This window comes from Ornithodoros turicata, chromosome 8 (genome assembly GCF_037126465.1).
Source record: "Ornithodoros turicata isolate Travis chromosome 8, ASM3712646v1, whole genome shotgun sequence".
NCBI classification, from domain to species: domain Eukaryota; kingdom Metazoa; phylum Arthropoda; class Arachnida; order Ixodida; family Argasidae; genus Ornithodoros; species Ornithodoros turicata.
In genome coordinates, this window is record NC_088208.1 from 10,142,945 (window position 1) to 10,163,737 (window position 20,793).

Genomic DNA, 20,793 nt, shown 5'->3' on the forward strand with positions numbered 1-20,793 from the left:
TTGTGTGTCAAGAGGAGTATTCCAGTAAAGCATTCTGCATACATCCTCTGGCTCCACAATAGCTGCACCGCACCTATTTTATGTATATTTTGTATTATAGGGTATTTTATGGTAATTACCGTCATTCTTTTTTTCGTGAGCCCCTTCATGATGTGATCAAAGGTCAATGAGGTGCGCGACTCGATTTGTGTTTCAGGCCCCTGATTTAGATGATACGAAAAGTTTCTTTTAAGATGGCGCCCACCCCTCCTTGAGGAAATGTTTCCGGTCAGCATTGGGTATTTCACAACAGCCTGCCGTGCGGGATGAGGGACGCTCGGCCGACTGCCGTTCGAAAAAGGTCGCATTAAGTCTAACCTCAACCTCAAACCACCGTAATCCGGATTAAAACCCGTCGTGGAGTGAAAAAGAAAAAAGAAAACATCTCATGCACGAAACCGCAACTGCAAAAAGCCAGCGACTGCCATTAGCGGGTCTGGAACACGTCCCTGATAGTTAGGGTTACGCGTTTTCGGTTTTAATCGAAAAACACCGAAAAACATACGCCGGGTAAATTCTCCCTCATTCGGCTTCAATCGAAAAACACCGAATGCAGAGGAACGTTCCACGAACAATGACAGTGATCAATTGCTGCAAATGCCTGGCAAGTTGTCGACGCAGATCAGAAAAAACATACACCAATACGATGGTTGTGAAAAGTGTCCGTCTATACTTTCCGTGAGCCGCTCAACGACGCCGCAGCGAACAACGCCATGTTGAATGAGCATCATTCGGAAATTACATTGTGATTTGGCCGATAAATGTCGGGTAAACCGTGTACACGCGAGGAAAAACATCGCAAAACGCCGATTTCGTGAAAATCAATAAACATCGAAAAACATGCGCCGCATCCGCCCACACATAAAAAAAACGAAAACGCGGAACCCTACCGATAGTCTTGTGTGCTGTTAGTTACACCGCGCTGAAAATGCACATCTATCTCGAGAAGGTCTTCCCAAGCAGCACAATGTACTGAAAGTCGAGTGCAATAGGGGTGGACGGGTAGGTGGAAGGCCTTGAACACGCTTATGCAACTAAAGAACATTGATAAGACACATACCGTCCACCCCTATTGCACTCGACTTTTAGTACATTGTCTTGCTTGGATTGTTACATGTTGCCCTACTTGCCATGTTAGCATTGTGTAATCAGTAGCTCATACGGCCAGTAAGCGGAGCGTCGAATAAAAAGTGTGCGCATACCATGTCTGCCATATGATTGACAGCAAGTGTGTAGCTGTGGAGTCCACGGCCGTACTCGTCATTGTGCTGCTCTACGAGATGTTTTGTCTTCTGCCAAATCTTCATGCGCTTGAAATCCTCTATGGGCCCGTATTTTTTGTCAAACTGCTCCTTGTACTTCTGCCATTCCTCAAGCAACTCTTTGTTCAATGTCAGCGCGAAAACGTGGGGCACAGAAAGCACGAACAGCAACGACACGTACATTGTTAGCACTTACTGAAAAGGGTGTTCATGCACGCCTGTTATATAGGAGGTCATACAGAACGGCTCAGACTTTCTCCTCAGGAACCTCGGCGACGACCGGGTAAAAGTCTTTCTGCTCGACATAAAGCAACGTCGCGTAAATCAGTGGTGAAATAAAGCACTGAGTCGGCAGTTACGATGCAAAGTTCTCCTGCAGGAATGATGAACCGGGTGCATGGTACGTACGTTCGACGTACCGTTAAGATGAAGAATGATTTACGCGTAGTAGTATCAGTCAACGAGGTTTTTTAACTGCAGTTAACATGTACCTAGATTTTTGTATCACTGTCACACAACAATGAACGTTTACATAACAATCTGAGAGGGGTACTGGCCCCTTCAGCTGTGCACCAAACAGTATCACAATCTTCAATACTGTTACGACAGGGCCAAATTTTATATTACTTGAGCCAAAATGAAAACACTCCCGCCATGACCATGACGATTACTTCTATAAACAGTGAAACCCGAAGGAAAACTTTCATAATCGGACATATTATTCGACTAGAGAGCTAACATGTGATGCCTCCGCCAGCCGAATCGGGTGCTTTTGCTACATGACGTGTTGTATTGAGTCCTGTTGTTCCCATATTTCCGTGCATATCATGGCTGGCGTGGTCAGTGTCGGCGAGTATTTTTATTTCTATTTTTATTTTGCTTTGCGCCTGAGATGCGTCGGTTTTAATGTGACAGGCGGCGTTCTCTATTCTGTGACGCTGTTGTATTGCCCAGCACCACAGTGCAACACTTACGCAACCGAGATAGGTGTGGGTTTGCACATATACCCGACTGATTAGAAGCTGAGAAAGGTGTGCCTAGTAAAGCTAGAACTGGGAAGAGCAGCTTCCCACCACAGCGCTGTCTGTTGTAAACATTTCGCTGAAGAGCACTTAATTTGCCCTGTGGGTGCCTCTTCGTTTGGAAGTTGAAATTGCATTTCCAGGAGAAATAGTTTGAAGCGAGACGCGATACTGGCAGCGGTGCTCACTGAGCATTCGAAGCGTGGTAGAGGAGGAAGTTTGCATCATACACTGTGCCAGAGGGAACAATCTGGTTCTCCGACAGTGCGACAAGAAGCCTGTTGGAGCGTCTGACAGCGCGATCAGGCTAGAAGAAGCGACGACAATGAACGAATCACCAGGGTGCAAGTGAGCTGGTGGGACGGTGATAGCGAACACGGGAAGGAGACAACACGGAACGCAGTGTCGTCCACTTGGTACCATCTTCTCTACTCGGTTTTGTCCTTCCTCAGACTCGCCGCCCTCAAAGGACGATAACCGTTGAAAGGTATTTTTATTGCTGTATACGAGCTATATGTTGGTTCACGGCCTTGTACGAAAACGCTTGCGTGTGTAGTAAAAATGTGAACCAGCTAATGCTCCTTTACTCTGTCACACTGAACACTAAAGTCAGTAATAAACACTGAAACATTCGCATCTTAAACTTGTAGTCCAGCTGACCTCATAGCAGATGCCCCTGTAAATTTCTATGCATTGGAGGAAACGGAAGAAGGCTACGAAAATTTTGAAACCGATAAAACCCCAGTGCTGGGTGAAAATCGCACAAGGGACGGTGCAAGTAAAGACAAACACCGATCGTTCTTCGCCCCCTTTTTACCCAGCACTGGTGTTTTATCGATTTCAAAATGGGTTACCAACCTCTCAGATATTATGTTTGTTCAACTGTGAGAATGCTGATCAGTACGATCCCTGTGGTGAAGAGAATTTGCATAAGAAAGAACACCAATAAGAAAAATCTCTTCCAGGCCAGGGCCCTAGAGCTTTTACCCTCATGCGAGACGCTCCGTTAAACTTTCATGCATCCCAGAAGGCGATTCATCAACGGAAATGGCTCTATGATTTGGCTCAAACACTGCACGATTAATCTTTTTCAGGTGTATCAGCTGAGCATCAAAACTTTCCTAAGGAAGTTGGAGCTCAGGTACAAACTCCTGGCAGCAAACTAGGAAGTCGACAGCAGCTTATTCCAATACAAAATATTACAGAGGAAGTCATCACTGCATTGTGTTACATGTGTAGGAACATTTGATGTGTTTTATAACATCTGTGAACTGTACACGGACACATGCGAACTGCAATCAACAAGACGCTTCTGCACTAGTGACGATGATGCAGCCCGAATGGCATTTATGAAGCTGTGTTATAATCAGACCTGTAATCAATTTTGAAGGGAATTTAATGAGAATTATGATTACAACTTCATGTTCATAAAACTAATTGAATTACAGTTACAATTACAAAATAAGAATTGTAACTCAATTACAACTACAGTTAACTATCAACGTTATTGAGTTACATTACATTACGTTCATTTCATTTTCAATTCATCCTTTTGCTGTATAAATTTATTGTCCACGTAGTGAAAGATAAACTGCTAGTTGAGCAGATGAAATCCTGGAAAAACACTGCTGGTAGTAGAGCAGATTACTTAGAAAGTTAGAATTATACAGTCTTACAATTGCTGGGCAAATCTGCCAGTGAATATTTGCCAGTGCTAAGGGGCGTTTCTTAGGCCACGCAAAATACAAGCAGAATTTCCTCGTCGTGGAGGGAATGCGGCCCATGCGTCAGCTTATAGGGTCAGTTGGCCTTCAGAACCAAGGTATTGTTAACGTTTTTGTGCATCATATAACACCACGACTTCTAGTCACGACCATGCCGCCAAGAGAAAACCACTCATCAGTACCCGCATATTATGCTTCATGAAGTATCCAAGCGGGTTGACACACAGGTACCTTTTAAATTACTTCTCCCATGATGCATCTTATTTGTTTTTGCCACACTCAAATATAAATCTTTCAGTAGCCTCCTCATCAGATGACGTGTGACCTTCCGCTATAGAACTGCAGTTCTTCTTCTGTCCTGAGGCAACTCCCTTCCTGCAGTTCTCATTGCATTTTTAATAATGTATAATTGCAGATTGTTTAAGTTTGCACATGGACATTGCCTGTCTGAATCCTTAGATTTCCGAACCTGAGATGAAATCGTTGTCTAACATTTTCTCACTACCTTCTTGGGTGGTGGCGATGCCAGCCAACCATACGCCGACGACGGCTGTGAACAAACACGGTCAGGATCGAACTCTCCTGGCTTAGACTGTTGCGCACGGGTTCCGCCTGTACGCGCGCCGCGGCCACGATAATATTGTCTTTCGAATCTTTCGTGACAGCATAAAAATCGCGGAGATTGGACATTGAAATGAGGTTGTATCACAAATCGCATTCGAAGAGGTTCCAAAAGTTATTTTGAATGCACTACAACTTACTTGCATAAGTAATTCAAATACATTTAAGATTATATAATACTCAATGTACTTCTGGAACTAACTGCTGACTTACTTACTCACTGAGTTAATTACTATGAATTCAATTAAGTTTGTGCTGGTAAAATTCGGAAGGAATGTCCAATCACACGACGAGATAATTGATAATAATGCGATGTGTCCACCCGCATGTCCAGCCACATTCTACCCGCAACCCGCCTGCGACATTAATTTTTCTACCCGCAAACTGCACAACTGCACGAGTATCTGAGCGCGGACGTCTGCATCCACTTGTAAGCAGGCAAGCGCAACCGGCGTAGTTTCGTGACGGTTGTTCCTCGCAGTAGTACCGAAATCCTACGTAGTTTCAGCGCGGTGAAGACCGAAATCCTACGCTGCCCAAAGAGCTTAGAAGTGCTTTGAGGACAGAGCGCATGTGGGCCGAATTGGGCCATGGACCAACCAATGGCAGCATGGATGAATAATATTCGTATCAGTTGATTCGGTGCGGCAGACATGATGCTTCAAAAGCCACGTTATTGACGGTCCGCTAACACTTGGTTGTTATGAATGAACTTGTAGTTCGTGGCTTTAGGCCGCGAGGCTACTAGGACCATAAGTGAAGCCACAGCGGTGGGTCTGTGTAATTTTGCCCACATGACGGTTCTTTAACCCTACCACCATCTCTCTTCTTTTTAAGGGTTCACAGAGGTCAGCCAATATTCCTGAACCCCTCGACTGGGATGAAACCTGCAACCTTCAGGTTAGAACCACACACACTAACATTTCGGTGAAATTAAAAATCGTAAACACTTTTCCAGGGGGCTGTGCGGCCTCATTGCATGATGCACGAGTTATGCATGCTGGGATAACTGAGCACAGGGGATGCACCCTGAAGACCGCACATAGCGATTTCCAGGATGTCGCATTGCATTTTGGGCACGTATTACAGATAACAGAGTGCCATCACACAAAAAAGTCGCTAATGTCGTCGTAACATTAACAATCGTGGCTCGAATTCAGTACCAGTCAATCATGTTTCTTCGGTTCCTGCAGCCGGTTGCTAGTGAACAGTGGGATGCGATTCCGATTTCGTTACCGTTACCAGCTACTATTTCGGTAATATACGGCTTAATATGTCGTTCCTGTTTCCGTTCACTTTAACATTACCCCGTCCTCCTTCAAGCCGTGGGCACCCGTATTATGCCGAGAAACATCCGGTTTGCGCTCACGTTCATTCTTCACATTCTTCACATCTCTGCTGTCAGGTACACAACGGGTTTCCAGGAGTTCCAATAACCATCGATGCTGAAAGCCTCCTGACACGTACCATGGATACTTTATTTGTTCAATATCCAATCTACATTTGTAATTGTAGCAGCGAAGAGCGAGAATTGCAATTCCGAGATTGCTATACAAATAAAGATGTACGTCACCAGTAGATCACACTGTACGTGAGAAGCAGAGGCACTGTTTCTGTGAAATATTCCGTGCAGCTCCTTGTCTTCAGATGATGGGATAGAGGGCGCTAGAAGCGATGCCGCATTGATTTCCGCGGTTTCGGGCCATCTTTCCAAAGCCGTTCTGTCCCCAGCGGTCGCTCCAGCTGAAACACAACCAGGATTGAAGGCGTCACTTCGAAATGCATTTTTGTCGAGCAATATTTGTACGGGGAGTTCCAGGTGACATTTACCAACAGTTGCAAAACAAAAGACAGCGCGATCTCCGTGAACGAAGTAGCAAATGTTGTGCGCCGTGTCAAGAGAAGCATGTTGTGTCCATGTCCACACCTGAGAAAGCTGAACTTCTGAAGTTCCTAAAGTCGTTTAACTTCCTCGCCATGTTCCCGAAATACTGAGTGTTGAACGTGGTTAGTAGTCGCGTGTACTATTCACCATTATTTTTTTTCATTTGATTTCTTTTTTCATTTAAATAATCAAGGCTAGTTGTCTATCATTTAGAGAGTTGCCCGATGTGTCAATTGTAAAGTGGGAAATCGCTTTGGGAAACACCATGCCGACGCATGTCCAACAAGGTAGATTTTGTACGGTATTTTTGCGGCCCTAAAACACGGAAACACGGAGGAATACAAAAACAAACAAACAAACAAACAAACTAACTAACTAACTAACTAACTAACTAACTAACTAACTAACTAACTAACTAACTAACTAACTAACTAACTAACTAACTAACTAACTAACTAACTAACTAACTAACTAACTAACTAACTAACTAACTAACTAACTAACTAACTAACTAACTAACTAACTAACTAACTAACTAACTAACTAACTAACTAACTAATGAATAACAATTTATCTAGGCAGCGCTCTCCGTGAGATGGCTTTTCGCGACAATTGCACCAATAGTTTTTGGGAACCTTAAACGTGAAAATTACGGGCAGCACTGTGTCGCCATCACCAACTGAGCATTGCTCGTCAGCTACGGCAGCAAGAGCGCGTTGCATCCGGAAAACGCTGGGTCTAAGACAAAAGGAGCTGGCTACGTGGATGACTGGATGAACTGGCGTTACTTTCTCAGCACAGGCGTCCCCAACAGCAGTGTTACCGCAATTTTGCCAGGAAATGAAAATGCTAAACGTTCTCCGTCACCGGCATGGCTTTTTACGCTGCGGTTACAAACAACAGCTCTTCAGCTACGCCATCAACACGAACTACATGTCTGCTGATCGCAGCTACCTCTAAATCAGGCGTGCAGAGTCATATCGCGCGCGCGGGTGCACGATAAGCTGCGGCTAGACCCATGGTCATGGGTGTCTCGCGGAGCAAAGTCACGAAATCTGAATTATTATCGTGCACTATCTGGTAGTAATGGTGATGGCGAAAGTGCTCGCTGTTGTCGGCCTGGCAGAGGTGGGCAATGTCACCAGTAACGCCCTTGCGTAATACGTAGGTGTCCTGGGCCGACTTCTAAAGGAACTGTGCCGATATATGTCCGAATGCGTCTATGAGGAAAACCCAGGAACTCCGGATAGCACAGCCAGCACCGTGGTTCGAACCCAGGTACCTCCCAGTTTCTACGTAGCATTGCCAACGTCCGTCATAGCTACGTCGTTACAGCATAACATATCATTGCCGACGTGTGCCTAAAGCTTAAATCGCAAAGGCACCCCTGTAGGGGGCACGCAGGTGAAAAAGTTAGGGGTGTCACTGAACATGTGGGGGTGTTAGGGGGTGTAGGGGGCCTGGATAAACGCTGGGTGCGCGTTATCATCTGCAAACTAATGTGTGTAACACTAGTACGCAAAGGGTCACGAAATTGGCGTCGATAATGTAAAAGCCAGAGGCCGCAGAAGCTCGGTTATATCGTATTAAATCGGGAAACCGAGACATTATGAAGTCTGGAAGTGTTGCTTTTAGAATGTAGCGGTGTTTGTTTGTAAAACAGAAGGCAAGATACTATTATATCCGCGTAAACCTTGTAAAAACGACATCAACCCCGCTGGCTGAGGTATACCACCAAAATGCAGACAAAGAGCACATGCATGTCGTGCAGGCGAGATGGATAACCGAAAATGCACAGGAGTTGAGACGTGCCCGGACGGCTGTGTTACGTTACCTGTTCTTTATAATCCAGTAATCCGTGCCGTTCTCTGTGCCGTATCCAACAACGACGACAGCGTGGTTTAAGTAGGTGTCCCCGCAATTCGGGTTGTCATAAACGCCGTCCCTGTAGCGAAAGCAAAAACAGAGAATAACAAAACACCATGAGGGGGAAAAAAAGAAAGAAATGTAACACAGTGTCACGTTCTATACAGTCTATGGGACCAATTTTCTCTCTTGACTAGTGCATCTATGTTAAAAAGCTGGACAGCTGTTTGGGCCTTCTTGGGCCTCATCAGCAGAACGCAGGCAGGAAACGCTTGAGCGGATGCGTCACACGGTCACGTAACACGCGATTCCTCCCGTTAGGGTGAGCTAACTCGCCACTGAAAGCACAGTGCAAAGCCAAGGAAGGAATCACGTGTTACGTGACCTTCTGACGCCATCCGCTCAGACGTTGCCTGCCTGCGTTCTGCTGATGAGGCCCAAGAAGGCTGAAACAGCTGTCCAGTACTGGCATGGAGACGTTTGAACTACAAACATATGCTATACGTGCAGCCAAAGAGCTCCGGCTATGTTTTCCCCTAGTATCTTAAAAAGCTGTTTTATAAATTAGGTGAGGAAGCTCTAGGAGCGGCAACATCATGGCCATGTACGCTTCAAGGCATAACGCGAATAGCGAGTGCAGATGATTTACATTGTTTCCTAGTTGGCCTGCTTCGCTCTTTTCATCTGTAACGGATTGAAAAAGGAACGGCTATGAGAGCAGCATGGATGCCCCTTTTGAGCGTTTAGGTTATACGGCCACGGGACGTCCTCTCGAAGGGAATACGTAACTACGTAATACGTAACCCCGGGCTCGTGCGCGAGCCTACAAAGGTGGTTTTGGAGCGCGCGAAGTTTAAATATAACGATAACTATCGCTAAGTGAAAGATCAAGATCGGGACACAGGCACGTCAGGGGAGAGCAGAGGGGTCATGTACTTGCGAAAACTAACGGATCTCGTTCAGCTTAGTGTTCTAATGATCTCCTACGTCGGTTCGCTGCCGATACGCATATGCGAGCCGGCGAAACGAAACTACGTGGAAAATCAGTCTGTTACGAAATGTTGATAGAACAGACTGGAACTTGTGGCGAAACGCATACGGTTTCTACCCCTACGCGCTTACACTAAATTTGCAAAGAAAAGCCGGGAAAATCCATAGTTTCTGATTCTCCAGGGCTGTCTGACGTCACGAAGACTTCGCGTCTCGCCTGCTAGCAACAACGCGGGCTTTTGGACTCTTCATCCAACCTTGGGAGCCTGTCTGCAGCTGCGTTGAAGATGAAGAGACAGAAAGCGCCTTCGGAGAACAATGTTGGCAGTTGCGTTGTAGGAGGCGCACCCAATGACATCGTCCTTTCTCAAAATTTGCAATACATTTGGTGACGCTTCCGCTTCGCAATGAGAACAATATTTCGGACGAATACTGTGCTGATATACAGGTTCCAAAGGCATCAATTCAGTAACGTTCTGAGGGTGTGAGATGCGCCCGTAGTAGCACTTTGAGTAACTTTTACAGTGACCAGGTAACTATTCTGCCGTGGTAATTTTTGGGAGCTTGGATACGGGTTGGAGACATGCTACTGCTCCTGACCTCATGTTTCGTACAGACACCCTACAAGACTCCTGAGTGACATACCGGTACGCTGAGAATTTCCAGTCCCTGGACTGAATTAAAACTGAGACAGGTCCCACGGTGGCGACGGCATTTCTGAGGTCGAATTCGCTTCCTTCTTTGATTCTGCTGATGGCGCTGACAGGAACGTTATCTGGATCGTCGTTCTTGAACCTGCATACGTTATCGCGGGCTTCGTAGGGGTAGGACTCGAAGGTGTTAATCCCGCCGTTGTCCCTGATGTACTGGAAGCCCATGTATGGGTAGCCTCCGTCGCACCCGAAAGAAGACGTGTCGCAATCTATGAGGTTCTGCTGGCTCAGGTTGACTTTCTGTTGTGTATATAAGTAGTATTGGCTTTCGAGCGTTCCCACGACGCTGAAAGCCCAGCATGCACCACACCTGCCCTGTAATTGAACAGGAGAGTTCTGAGGTTCTGCGCAAGCGAAAATAAGTGCTCCGTGACCTCATAGAGGCAATGAGAAGGAGAAAAATTATATGACAGAACTGATGTTCTGAGGCTGGAGCAACATCGAAGGGACAAACACATACAAAGCCTCAAATTGCCTAAGAAATTAACGATGAACGATGAAAGTCACTGAAAAGGTTAGCCAGCTGTAGGACTCGAACCCACATGTTCCAGATTACCGGTCCGGGGCTCTACCAAATTGAGCTAAGCCCCCCCCCCCCCCCAGCGACATCCAAGGGTGCGCTCCAGTTGCCGCTCGCGTCGATCCCGTCGTATGAATGTGTGTATGAGTGAGCAAAAATGTAAGAGTGAAAGGAGGATGAGTGAGAGAGAGTGGTTGTGTTTGTCCCTTCAGATGACGCACCCTTTGAAAGCGTTGGGGAGGCGTGTTAGCTTAGCTCAATTGGTAGAGCCCTAGACCGGTAATCCACAAGATGTGGGTTCGAGTCCTACATCTGTCTAACCTTCTCAGTGACTTTTATCTTTCATCATTAAGAATTATATGTTTATCAACGGGATAATGCAACCAAGTAACAAGTAACATGGTTGTGCACAGAAAAAAAAAAAAGAACGGTGGTGAATGAAATGGCTCGCCGTTGTTGGCCTCACAGAGGTCGGCATCGTCACGACTGACGCCCTGGGGGAATGTGCGCCCTGGGCCGACTTCTAAGGGGAACTGCACCGACATATGTCTGAGGAAAACACAGGAAAAACTCCAGGCAGGGATAGCCGGCACTGGGTTCGAACCCTGAGTACCTCCCATTCTCGACGTGACGTGGCCATGAAAGAGCTGATGTGTGAGGCGGGATCAACATAGAAAGGACAAATACATGCAACGCCTCACGTGGTCAGCACGCTAACCATTGCGCCACGGGAACTTTACCCCAAAACACGCCGTGTGCCAAACGAAGTGCAGAGTGATGTTGCTGTCGCTTCTGACTTGGCGAGACGGCAAGGTCATGTTGTACGAGCTAACAATTACATTCACACTGACAGAGAAAGGTATGTTTCCTTATTTCCAAGAAGGCATGATGCAGAGAACAGTAACATCGTGTATAATTGTTGGTCACCCGCCCTCTGCCCTTCTTTTTTTTTCAGCGTGCTGCGAAATCTGTCTGGGAATGATACAGCGTTCCTGATCAAGGCATCCTTCACTAACTGCACACACTTCAACTTGCTGTTTTTGGTTTCAGAGTGTCTGCATGCCCGGCTGCCTCAAACGCCCGTTACAGTGTCCATTAAGTTGTAGTACACATTCAGCATGAGAATTAAGTACAACGCTTTTTTTCGTATTTAGATGTTAACATTTTCCAGACACTTTGTTTTATTGTGCATCGTGGGTTACACCTCAGTCAACACGCTATTTGCACACAACATTTATTTCAAAATTTACAGTGCCTGTTATATGAAACAATACATTTGGCTTTAATGACACCAACTCAAAAATTCAATCTTTGAGTCTGTGGTGGATCCTGGGGGGGGGGGGGCGAAAATTTGCCGTGTACCAGATGTAGAAGCCGGTTCTGGTGCATAGTTTAATCTTATTGATAGTTTAAGCTTGATTGAGCTAGTTGATAATACGTAATACATACACTTTTCTGAAACCTCTATTATAATACGTAATACAAATACAAAATGTATTATGGTAATACTATTGTAATACATGCCCAGCCCTGCTGTTTCTCTCTCTCCTAATCCGTGATGGGCAAAGTATCCCAAAGTTTTCCTTGAAGTAAGTTCCAGGTACCTAGCACATGCTGAGCTTTAAGTGCAGCACAAACTACCATACTACTACTGTACTTGAACCAAAGTGCGACGTCCTTTACAAGGTACTTTAAAGTGTTCATCAAGTGCGTTACAAATTTATATCGTGTCATTGGATGTTTCAATGCTTGGTGCTGATAAAGCGTCAGATAATTAGTTTTCGACTGTTACGTTTACAAAGCGTTTAGTTAGCATTTTTGCAGAGTGCTAGTTAGAAAACGTGGATAGTTTGCAGTTGATCCATTAATACGATTCGAAAGAAATTATTTTGTGACCAAATTGTCCGTTTGTGTTGTCAATCGGGTACTTGAGTACTTGAAACGAAGGTACCGAAGAAAAGTACTTAAAGGGACGCTCTCGTACTCCCTGCCCCTCTCATAAAGTGTATCATATAGCCCTTTGTTGAAAATGGAATACTGAAAATTTACCCGACAAAGCACGTCACGGTTATTAAATAACCGAATTACATTGATAAAGATTGCAGGGCATGCTGCGGTCTGCGTTAGCAACAACCCGATCTGCTGTGTGTTAGCGAGGTTGTGACCACGCGAGCTTTGGACCGGCAATCCAGAAGATGTGGGTTCGATCCCTACAGCTGGCTAACCTTTTCAGTGACTTTCATCTTTCATCGTTGATTTCTTAGGCAATTTGAGGCTTTGTTTGTATCTGTCCCTTCTATGTTGTTCCAGCCTCAGAACATCAGTTTATCTCTTGTTCAACAGGTGCCGCTTGCGTTGATTTCCGTCGTATGAATGTGTGTATGAGTGAGCAAAAATGTAAGAGTGAAAGGAGGGTGAGTGAGAGTGAGTGGCTGGTTTGTCGTCCCTTCAGATGACGCACCCCGAAAGTCACTGGCGAGGCGTGTTAGCTTAGCTCAATTGGTAGAGCCCTGGACCGGCAATCCAGAAGATGTGGGTTCGATCCCTACAGCTGGCTAACCTTTTCAGTGACTTTCATCTTTCACCGCGAAGGATGTCGTTGCTTACTTGTTTAATGTACAGGTCTAGTGCGGATTCTCGACCGTGATTTGTTGTCCAGGTTGACGGTAGTCGGAGGTCGTTGTTGTTTTCTTGTATTGTGTCAGCGAAAAATTCTCTCAGGCGTAGTCGTCCCGCATGGTCTGATATGTCTTTGTCAATTTCGTATTACTTAACAGAATTGAGTGTAGGGCAGACTGTTAGCACCCTAGAGAGGACTTGTTGTTCGTGGCTGGATGGCGAGCGTGATGTATCTATTACGACGCTAGCGTCAGGGTGTTCAGGGGGTGGCTCGGCGATGGTGCGGAGGGTTGTGGTTGTGGTGCTGGATGTTTGTTCGGCTTTTGGGTGCGTAGTGAGTCCGGTTTTTGTGTTGTCTTGGTCTTATATCATATACAAGTTCAACGCCCTTCACCCGTTCGATATCAACAAATCACAAGGCACCTAGAAACACTTCATAAATAAAATATGCCCAGCCCTGTCACAACTTGGTACGTGTTATGAATATATATATTAAAATTAAAATAAAAGATGCTTCGCCCGTTATGGAATTTTTCCCACATATCCACTAGCCTCCTTATCTTTCAAAATGCTCGCCAATTCCTGCCTGTTGTCCTGTTTCGTCCCTGTGTCGGTGAACCTTCCATTTCTGTAACTGGTCTGGAGCCAAGATCACTTCATTCAGGTAATCCCCTCCACACTCTAACAAAGCGGCCATTCACTCCGGCCGTAAAAGCCTATACGCGCCCCTTCTTCCCTCCCTGCTGTTGACGCACAAATCGCATGAATCCTTAACACGTCACACCTAACCCTTTAAATACTATGCCAATCATGAGGACGGTGCCCAGAAGACGAACAGTCTCTATTCGAAATATCGGTGGCTCCTGTCCTGAGGCAACTCCCTTCGTAAGAACTGAGGGTTGTACTTTCGAAGTAGTACGTGAGTATACTTGGTACTTCAAGTACTTCCTATCACTCTCCTAATGAAGCTTCCGCTACAGATACAGAGGCTTCCAGGGCTAGTCTCTAATGGAATGAACCTGTTGTCCTGTTCGCTTTCGTCCTTTATGTCTGGGAATAAATAGGTGAAACAGTGGCTTACCTGATCATAGACATGTCCCACGTAGCCATTGTTCGTTCTCCAGTCCATTTGATCAGCAATCGGCGGGAGCACCCCTTCCCGTGGAGTAAATAGTTCCGTTTCAGCTTCCATTCGACGAATTGACTCGGGAGTCATTCGAACGCAGCTCCGTTGATCCAGTTCCTCTTGAGTCTGTGTTAATAGACCTCACCTTAAACTTCATTGGGTTTAGCTTTGGTATCAAAGTTGTTATACAAACATTGAGAATGTAAACGGGTATGACGGACATCAGCTGTTGAGTAGGGTGTCACCACAGGAGTGATGCAGCTTTTTCTGCCTCTCTTTCCTCTCCGAGATGAACAAGAGATGCTCTGAATTGATGATTCCTCTCAAGCTTCACTCCACTGGCACTCTACCTCGTTATTACAATTTGTAGCGACACGCGTGAAAGTTGGGTCAATCTGGCTCCCTGTCTGCAAGCAGAGCGCCTGAGTGTCAACGCTACGCACGTCACAAGTGAACTTTTAACGCGGTAGTGTGACTTGTAGCGACGATACGATTTAGGGAGCGTTCCCACTGCCGGGCGCAAGCCCGGAACGGCGTCCGCAGCGGCAGGAATGTCAATTGGTGGACGCCAGAGGCCCGTTTTCTCGCGCCGTCCAAGCAGCCGCTACTTGCACGACTGACAACGGCGAAAGGGAGCGACCAACCAATGGAAGCGATGTACTGTTGGGGACACGGTTGACTAAAATCTCCAGCCCGTGTCGGAGCGATACCCTATAAGCGATGTCGCGCACGAAGGAACTATACCATTATCCTCCCCGAGGGAGGCTGCGCTGAACTGTTCTCCCTAGCAGACGACGCTGAGTATGCGACGGTACTCTCTCCCAACAGGTGGCGCTGCGTGGCCTTACCTCGGAGACTGTAATGGTATAGTTCCTTCGTGAGCAACATCGCCGATAGGGGCTGCTCGGCCACGGGCAGGGGATTTTAGACAACCGTGTCCCCAATAGTAAAAGACGAAGGTCCGCAGCGCATGAAAATAAACGATTGCCGCGTGGAAGTCTCGCCTCCCTCGCCCTCGTCGGTTTATCTCGGGAGAACAGCGAACCTCGGCGTGGAAACTCTCGCCCTTCTCCGTTCGCCACTCACCGGTCTCACGCCCGGCACTAGAAACGTAGCTTTATGATGCCGACCACCCGTCGGTGAGTAAACGTTGGAGTCAGCTCTAAGCCGTGCTCAACAGCGTACAGTACCGCGGCCGTTCTAAAAAAGGTGTCATCAAGTACCGTCTCAACCTCAAAGAACCGTAATTATTTTAAAGCCCGTAGCGGAGTTTAAACGAAACATAACACGGACGAAAACGCAACAACTGAAAAAGTCGGACACGCTCCTGATCGTTACTAGGCCTGTGTGTTACTATAGTTATACAGCGCAGACAATTCTTGTCTATCTGAATAAGCCCTTGGTAAGCCTTACTAAGCGGCGTAGATCACTAATTACCACAGTGTAACCAGTAACAAGCATGATTTACAAGTAGATGGTTGAATAAAAGGTGTGCACATACCATATCTGCCATATGGTTCATACCAAGCGTGTAGCTGTGGAGTCCACGGCTGTACTCGTCATTGTGCTGCTCTACGAGATGTTTTGTCTTCTGCCAAATCTTCATGCGCTTCAAATCCTCTATGAGACCATATTTTTTGTCAAACTGCTCTTTGTACTTCTGCCATTCTTCAAGCAACTCTATGTTTAACGTCAGAGCGAACACATGTGGCAGGGCAAATACGAACAGCAGTGACAAGTGCATTGTAGCCGCGACTGAAAAGTGTGTTCATGCACGCCCGTTAAATAGAAGCTCATTCATACCGCGTCAGCCTTTTTCTTCGGCAACCTGGGCGACGACCGGGTAAAATCCTTTCGTGCTTGACAAAGGGCAACATGACGGAAGCCGGCGTTCAGATCGAGTAATTACTCGTCAGTTACGAAGCAAAGTTCTCCTACGGGATTGACGAACCTGGTGCATGGTACATCCGATGTCCCAAGACGTAAAAAAAAAAAAAAAAGATTCATGCTTAGGAGAATTCCTCAACGGCTTTCTTATATGCAATGAACATGTACGTATACGTTGTGTCACTGGTGGGCACCGAATAATGTGCAGTTTTTAACAAGTAGAGAACGTGATTGTCAATGAGCATACGAGTTGATTGCCACTTCACGCCGTACAATCATGCGTTTATATTCCAAGCAATCATTGTGAGGTTTGTTAGTTATTTTAATCATTAAACGCATGTAGAGTTAATAAAGAAAAAAGGAAGTCAATGGAAAAGTTAGCCAGCTGCAGGGCTCGGACCCACATCACCCTCGTGTGTTTGTCCTTTCTTCTGTGTTCGAGCCTCAGATCGTCAATTTCCATCTGGAACAGTACTTTTATGGTGGTGTATCAATGAGATAGCTGTTATTGACTCTTCCAGGTTTCAACTAACGCGAATGCCCCGCGGTTGAATCGATAGATGGACATTTATTCATGCATATGCTTATAAACATATCTATTGCGAGACAAGGTGTTCATGCATGCCAGATCAAATGTGAATGAATCCGCGCCCTGTTTTGTACGCACCGGTAGATGACTGATGGCCTCAATAGCACCTTTTTGCGCTCGGTAAGCGCATATTTATCTAGGGAGCATGGGATTTGGGTGTGGCAGTCATGCAAAATTATGCATGTTGTGAACCATGCAGTGGAGTAGCCAGACCTCCAAGGTAGGGGGGCTCGATACGAAAACTCGCCCCCCCCCCCCACACACACACACTGATCCTGGGTGCGACAACACACCTATACATGTCCACACCGCAAAATGCGGTTGAAAAAAAAACAACAAAGGAACGAAAATAATTTATTTGGACGTTCACAATACGATTACATGTCTGCCATGTCCAATGATGTGGTGTCACGAGATTGTAAGTAGTAGTTTGAAAAGCTCATACTTTGAAAACCATTCACGAGTGGTGCTTAGATAGCTGCAGAAAGCCGTGCTTAGCGTGGTAGCTTAGAACTGCAAGAACTTTCGCGATCGTCACACTGGTCCCCCCCCCCCCCCCATATATTATTTTCTCCTCGGATTTGCACGTTTTGAGTGGGTCTTAGGTGCCCCCCCCCCCTCGTGGCTACGCCACTGGAACCATGTCGTGCAGGATACACAGACGGGCCACTGATTATCCTGGCCTGCGGACAGGGCAGGGGCAGGTGGTCAGGACATCCTGATCCCCCCCCTCTCTCTCTCTCCCTCTAGATCCACCACTGATAGCAGTTGCGTTCCGTTTTATATATTGCTGTGGTTTCTCCGTGTCTTCGAGGAATGTGAATCTATTCACATCGTTTCTTTTTAAATAACAAGTAGCGTCTCACATATTGGGAGAGGTCATATTCATCAGTGTATAGTTGAATTGCAAAAGTTATCGAACGCTTCTGGCAGATATTCTTCACTAATCCCATTAATATAGATGCCATTTTGTATTTTGGCCGGAGTTATCATTTGCTGCAGTTCTGCTTATTGTATTTTACTTATTGTTCTTGCCGCTTATTGTAGAGCTGACCGTTTAAACAATATTCCCCTGCACCTTGGGTGTTCAAACAATGAAAACGAAAAAAAAAGGGGGGGAAGAAAGAAACAATCATCACCGAAACACGAATTGCGAGATATTAGTAAACTTCAGCTGGCCATAAACGTGACATATGTCTTGTGATAAGATCCAGAACTTCTGGACAGCAGTACCTCCGTATCAATAAGATGACCCTATACTGGAATATCTTTGGTCGGCGATTTGATGCAATGGTATTTCCGACATTGTCTTGGAAACACCCTACTAGAATAACGGAAAACAAAAGTAAGCGCACTCATGCTGCATTCGCATAGCTTGCGCATTTTTACTGTAGCAAGTTACACTTCGTCTACATGTTTGCTGTTTGATAAAGGAATTCCACTCCCGGGTCCCCAGGCGTCGGAATAGTGTAGTCCCAAAATCACAAAAATCTATCAGAATACAATTTTGCAACTGTTTTCTACAACACCCTTTGCCACTTTCATTAATATTATTCAGTATGGAATAATCGCTCACAGAGTGTCAAAATGGTTAATTGCGAATGGGACTGACAAGCTCCAGACAGGTTAAAGGAGCTCTAAAGTAAAATATAGTAATCATGTTTCAAGATATCGTCATGTAGAACTTAATTATGTGATCACACACACATACACAAGTCAACAGTTCTACATACCTTTCGTATTAATTAATTTACGTTGAACACTTCCAGAAACTGAGAGGTTGCGACCCTCAACGTTCGCCGAGGAGAAACTGGAACCGGTCCGGATTGGAGGACAGATATCACGTGCACGTGATATGTGTCCGCCAATTCGTGGCCGGCCCGTGTCGAATGCCTTGCGTAGTACATCAAGACCATGGTCTTGAAGTAATACACTACGCATTCGAGACACATTACTAATTACCTTACGTTGCACCTATCTTGACGAACAACAACTCTTTAGAAGTTCGGTTTAACTGTTAACATTTGTAGTCTTTTGCTTTTGCTTTTTGGTCCTCCTCCCTCCGTTAATGAAAATGAATTGAAAGTGAAACCTGTGAGATCCGTTGCCTTCATGGAGGAAGGAAACGCTTTAGCTGCCCTTCCGATTATTTCCCATTGACTTTGCTTGGCGCAACGATCTTTGAAATTGGATTGCTGAGAAAATCCCAATGTACTTATGTTATTACGCATCTGAAACGACCAAGTTCCATGATTTCAGAAATGCGTGCGGTTTCTACAGGTTTGCCATTCATTTTACGTGCAAAAGAGACGGACGGACAACGCCGACACAGATTCTCAACGTGGAATTACAGTTCTACTAATCTGTTATGTATCCAGCGAGGCCAATGGAGTCTGTATGCAGGGTGTCGTACCCTAATATATATTGATATTGATATATAATTGACATATAATATAATTGACAGTGATATTCGCGAGCTATCCCATCGGAAAAAAATAGCCCAACATTTTTCGGAACTTTTCGGAGCAGCGGACCATAACGCGCAACGACTTTTTAAACGCAGTCGCATTCAGTCCGACGATATAGGAGGTAATTTCAATAAAGCCAGCCCACAGAGTGATGGTAGAAAAAGTAACAGTTCCTAAAACTGGGAGAGAGAAAGCATTATCCCTCAGTTGTCTCGCGACGTGAACCCCCAATTATAATTAAGAAAGCATTATCCCAGTCAAAGCCGGTCGCGATAAGCCATGCCTGTGTTATCTCTTTCTGCGATGCCGGGGTGGCCTGGATTTCCCACATCCTTTCGTCGGACTGCCAAAGATTGCGCAAAAAAATTCATCGCGCGCTGTCCTGTGGGAGCTAAAAACGTGATCTTTACTTGGCAAATTTCCGACTTTAATTATGTTCATTTTGGCGACCTTAAGTTGGAAATTTGCCAAGTAAAGGTCCCGTTTTTACCCCACCAAAGTGAAGAGCGTGTGTAATTTACTCAAATTGATGATAATTGACAGGGATATTCAGGACCTATCCCATCGGGAGAAAATAGCCGCTACGGGACCTGCACGTCAGGAGGTGGCAAAATCCTAGTAAGAACAAATGCCGTTGACCGCATGACTCTAGGTGGTGTATAGTTTTTTTTTAAAGTTATAATTCAGTGACACGTTTTTTGAGACACCCTGTATACAATTTTTTCACAGAACAGTGATAAGAGCAGCATTACCCGGAAGCGCTACGCCCGAAATGCCCGACTTATCTAGAACGCGCACACTACATACGTGAGTGCGCAGCGTCACCACAGCATCCTTTGCACGCCTTGCCCTTTGCTTTGTATGTATAATATCGAGCTTTTTATCGACCAATAACCTGCCCGCTTCAGCAACCTAGTATCGTAGCTGCTTGAAAGACCGAAGATTATAATCCGTGTTTATGTCACGATCGGTGCAAAGTAGCTTTTTGTGCTTTGTACGATGTATACTGTGTTGTTCTGTGAACGGTAGATTTTGGGTCACGAATCCAAGTGTTCATTCCTCAAAGTTACAGTACGAAACAAAACAGATGCTTACAAGAGAAACTGATGAGCTGCCAGTTTTGACATGTCTCTCAGTGTTTATGGAAGCGTTATTCCTCATTAGAAAAACGTTATGCCGTGTCTCCATAAAAAAATTGAAAAGTATATGAGGTGGCTACTATATTTTTAATAATGAATCGATTCTTGTGCGCTAAGTTTTCATAAGCGTCTCTGTGTTCATGAGAGCAGAAAGAAAATCTAAACGCAGTCGCCATGTTCAGCCCGGCTATGCAACGAAACGCATGAGAACTGCATTGCAATTAAAACCCAGTAGAGAACATTTTCTTCTTTCTCAATACGGAATACATCTAGGGACACTCATAAGAAATTCGTTTGGCTTTGAGAAAACTTTTTACGGACTA

The 20,793-nt window shown here is 45.5% G+C and overlaps 1 protein-coding gene across 3 annotated transcripts in view; it reads right to left on the reverse strand.

Annotated features, from left to right (window-relative positions):
- Positions 1 to 16,146, reverse strand: part of LOC135366451 (procathepsin L-like) — a 30,701-nt gene extending 14,555 nt beyond the window's left edge. The window contains exons 1-5 of one of the 3 annotated variants that reach the window (XM_064599160.1): positions 15,889 to 16,146; positions 14,343 to 14,513; positions 10,055 to 10,437; positions 8,388 to 8,498; positions 6,126 to 6,411 (exon numbers count right to left, since the gene is read on the reverse strand). In XM_064599160.1, coding sequence (XP_064455230.1) covers positions 6,312 to 6,411; positions 8,388 to 8,498; positions 10,055 to 10,437; positions 14,343 to 14,513; positions 15,889 to 16,131 — 1,008 coding nt within the window. In that variant the 5' untranslated portion in view covers positions 16,132 to 16,146 and the 3' untranslated portion in view covers positions 6,126 to 6,311. Of the gene's footprint in view, positions 1 to 1,241; positions 1,580 to 6,125; positions 6,412 to 8,387; positions 8,499 to 10,054; positions 10,438 to 14,342; positions 14,514 to 15,888 lie in introns of those variants that run through there. The other 2 variants (XM_064599159.1, XM_064599158.1) reach the window with 2 other exon arrangements.
- Positions 16,147 to 20,793: the final 4,647 nt, after the last annotated feature.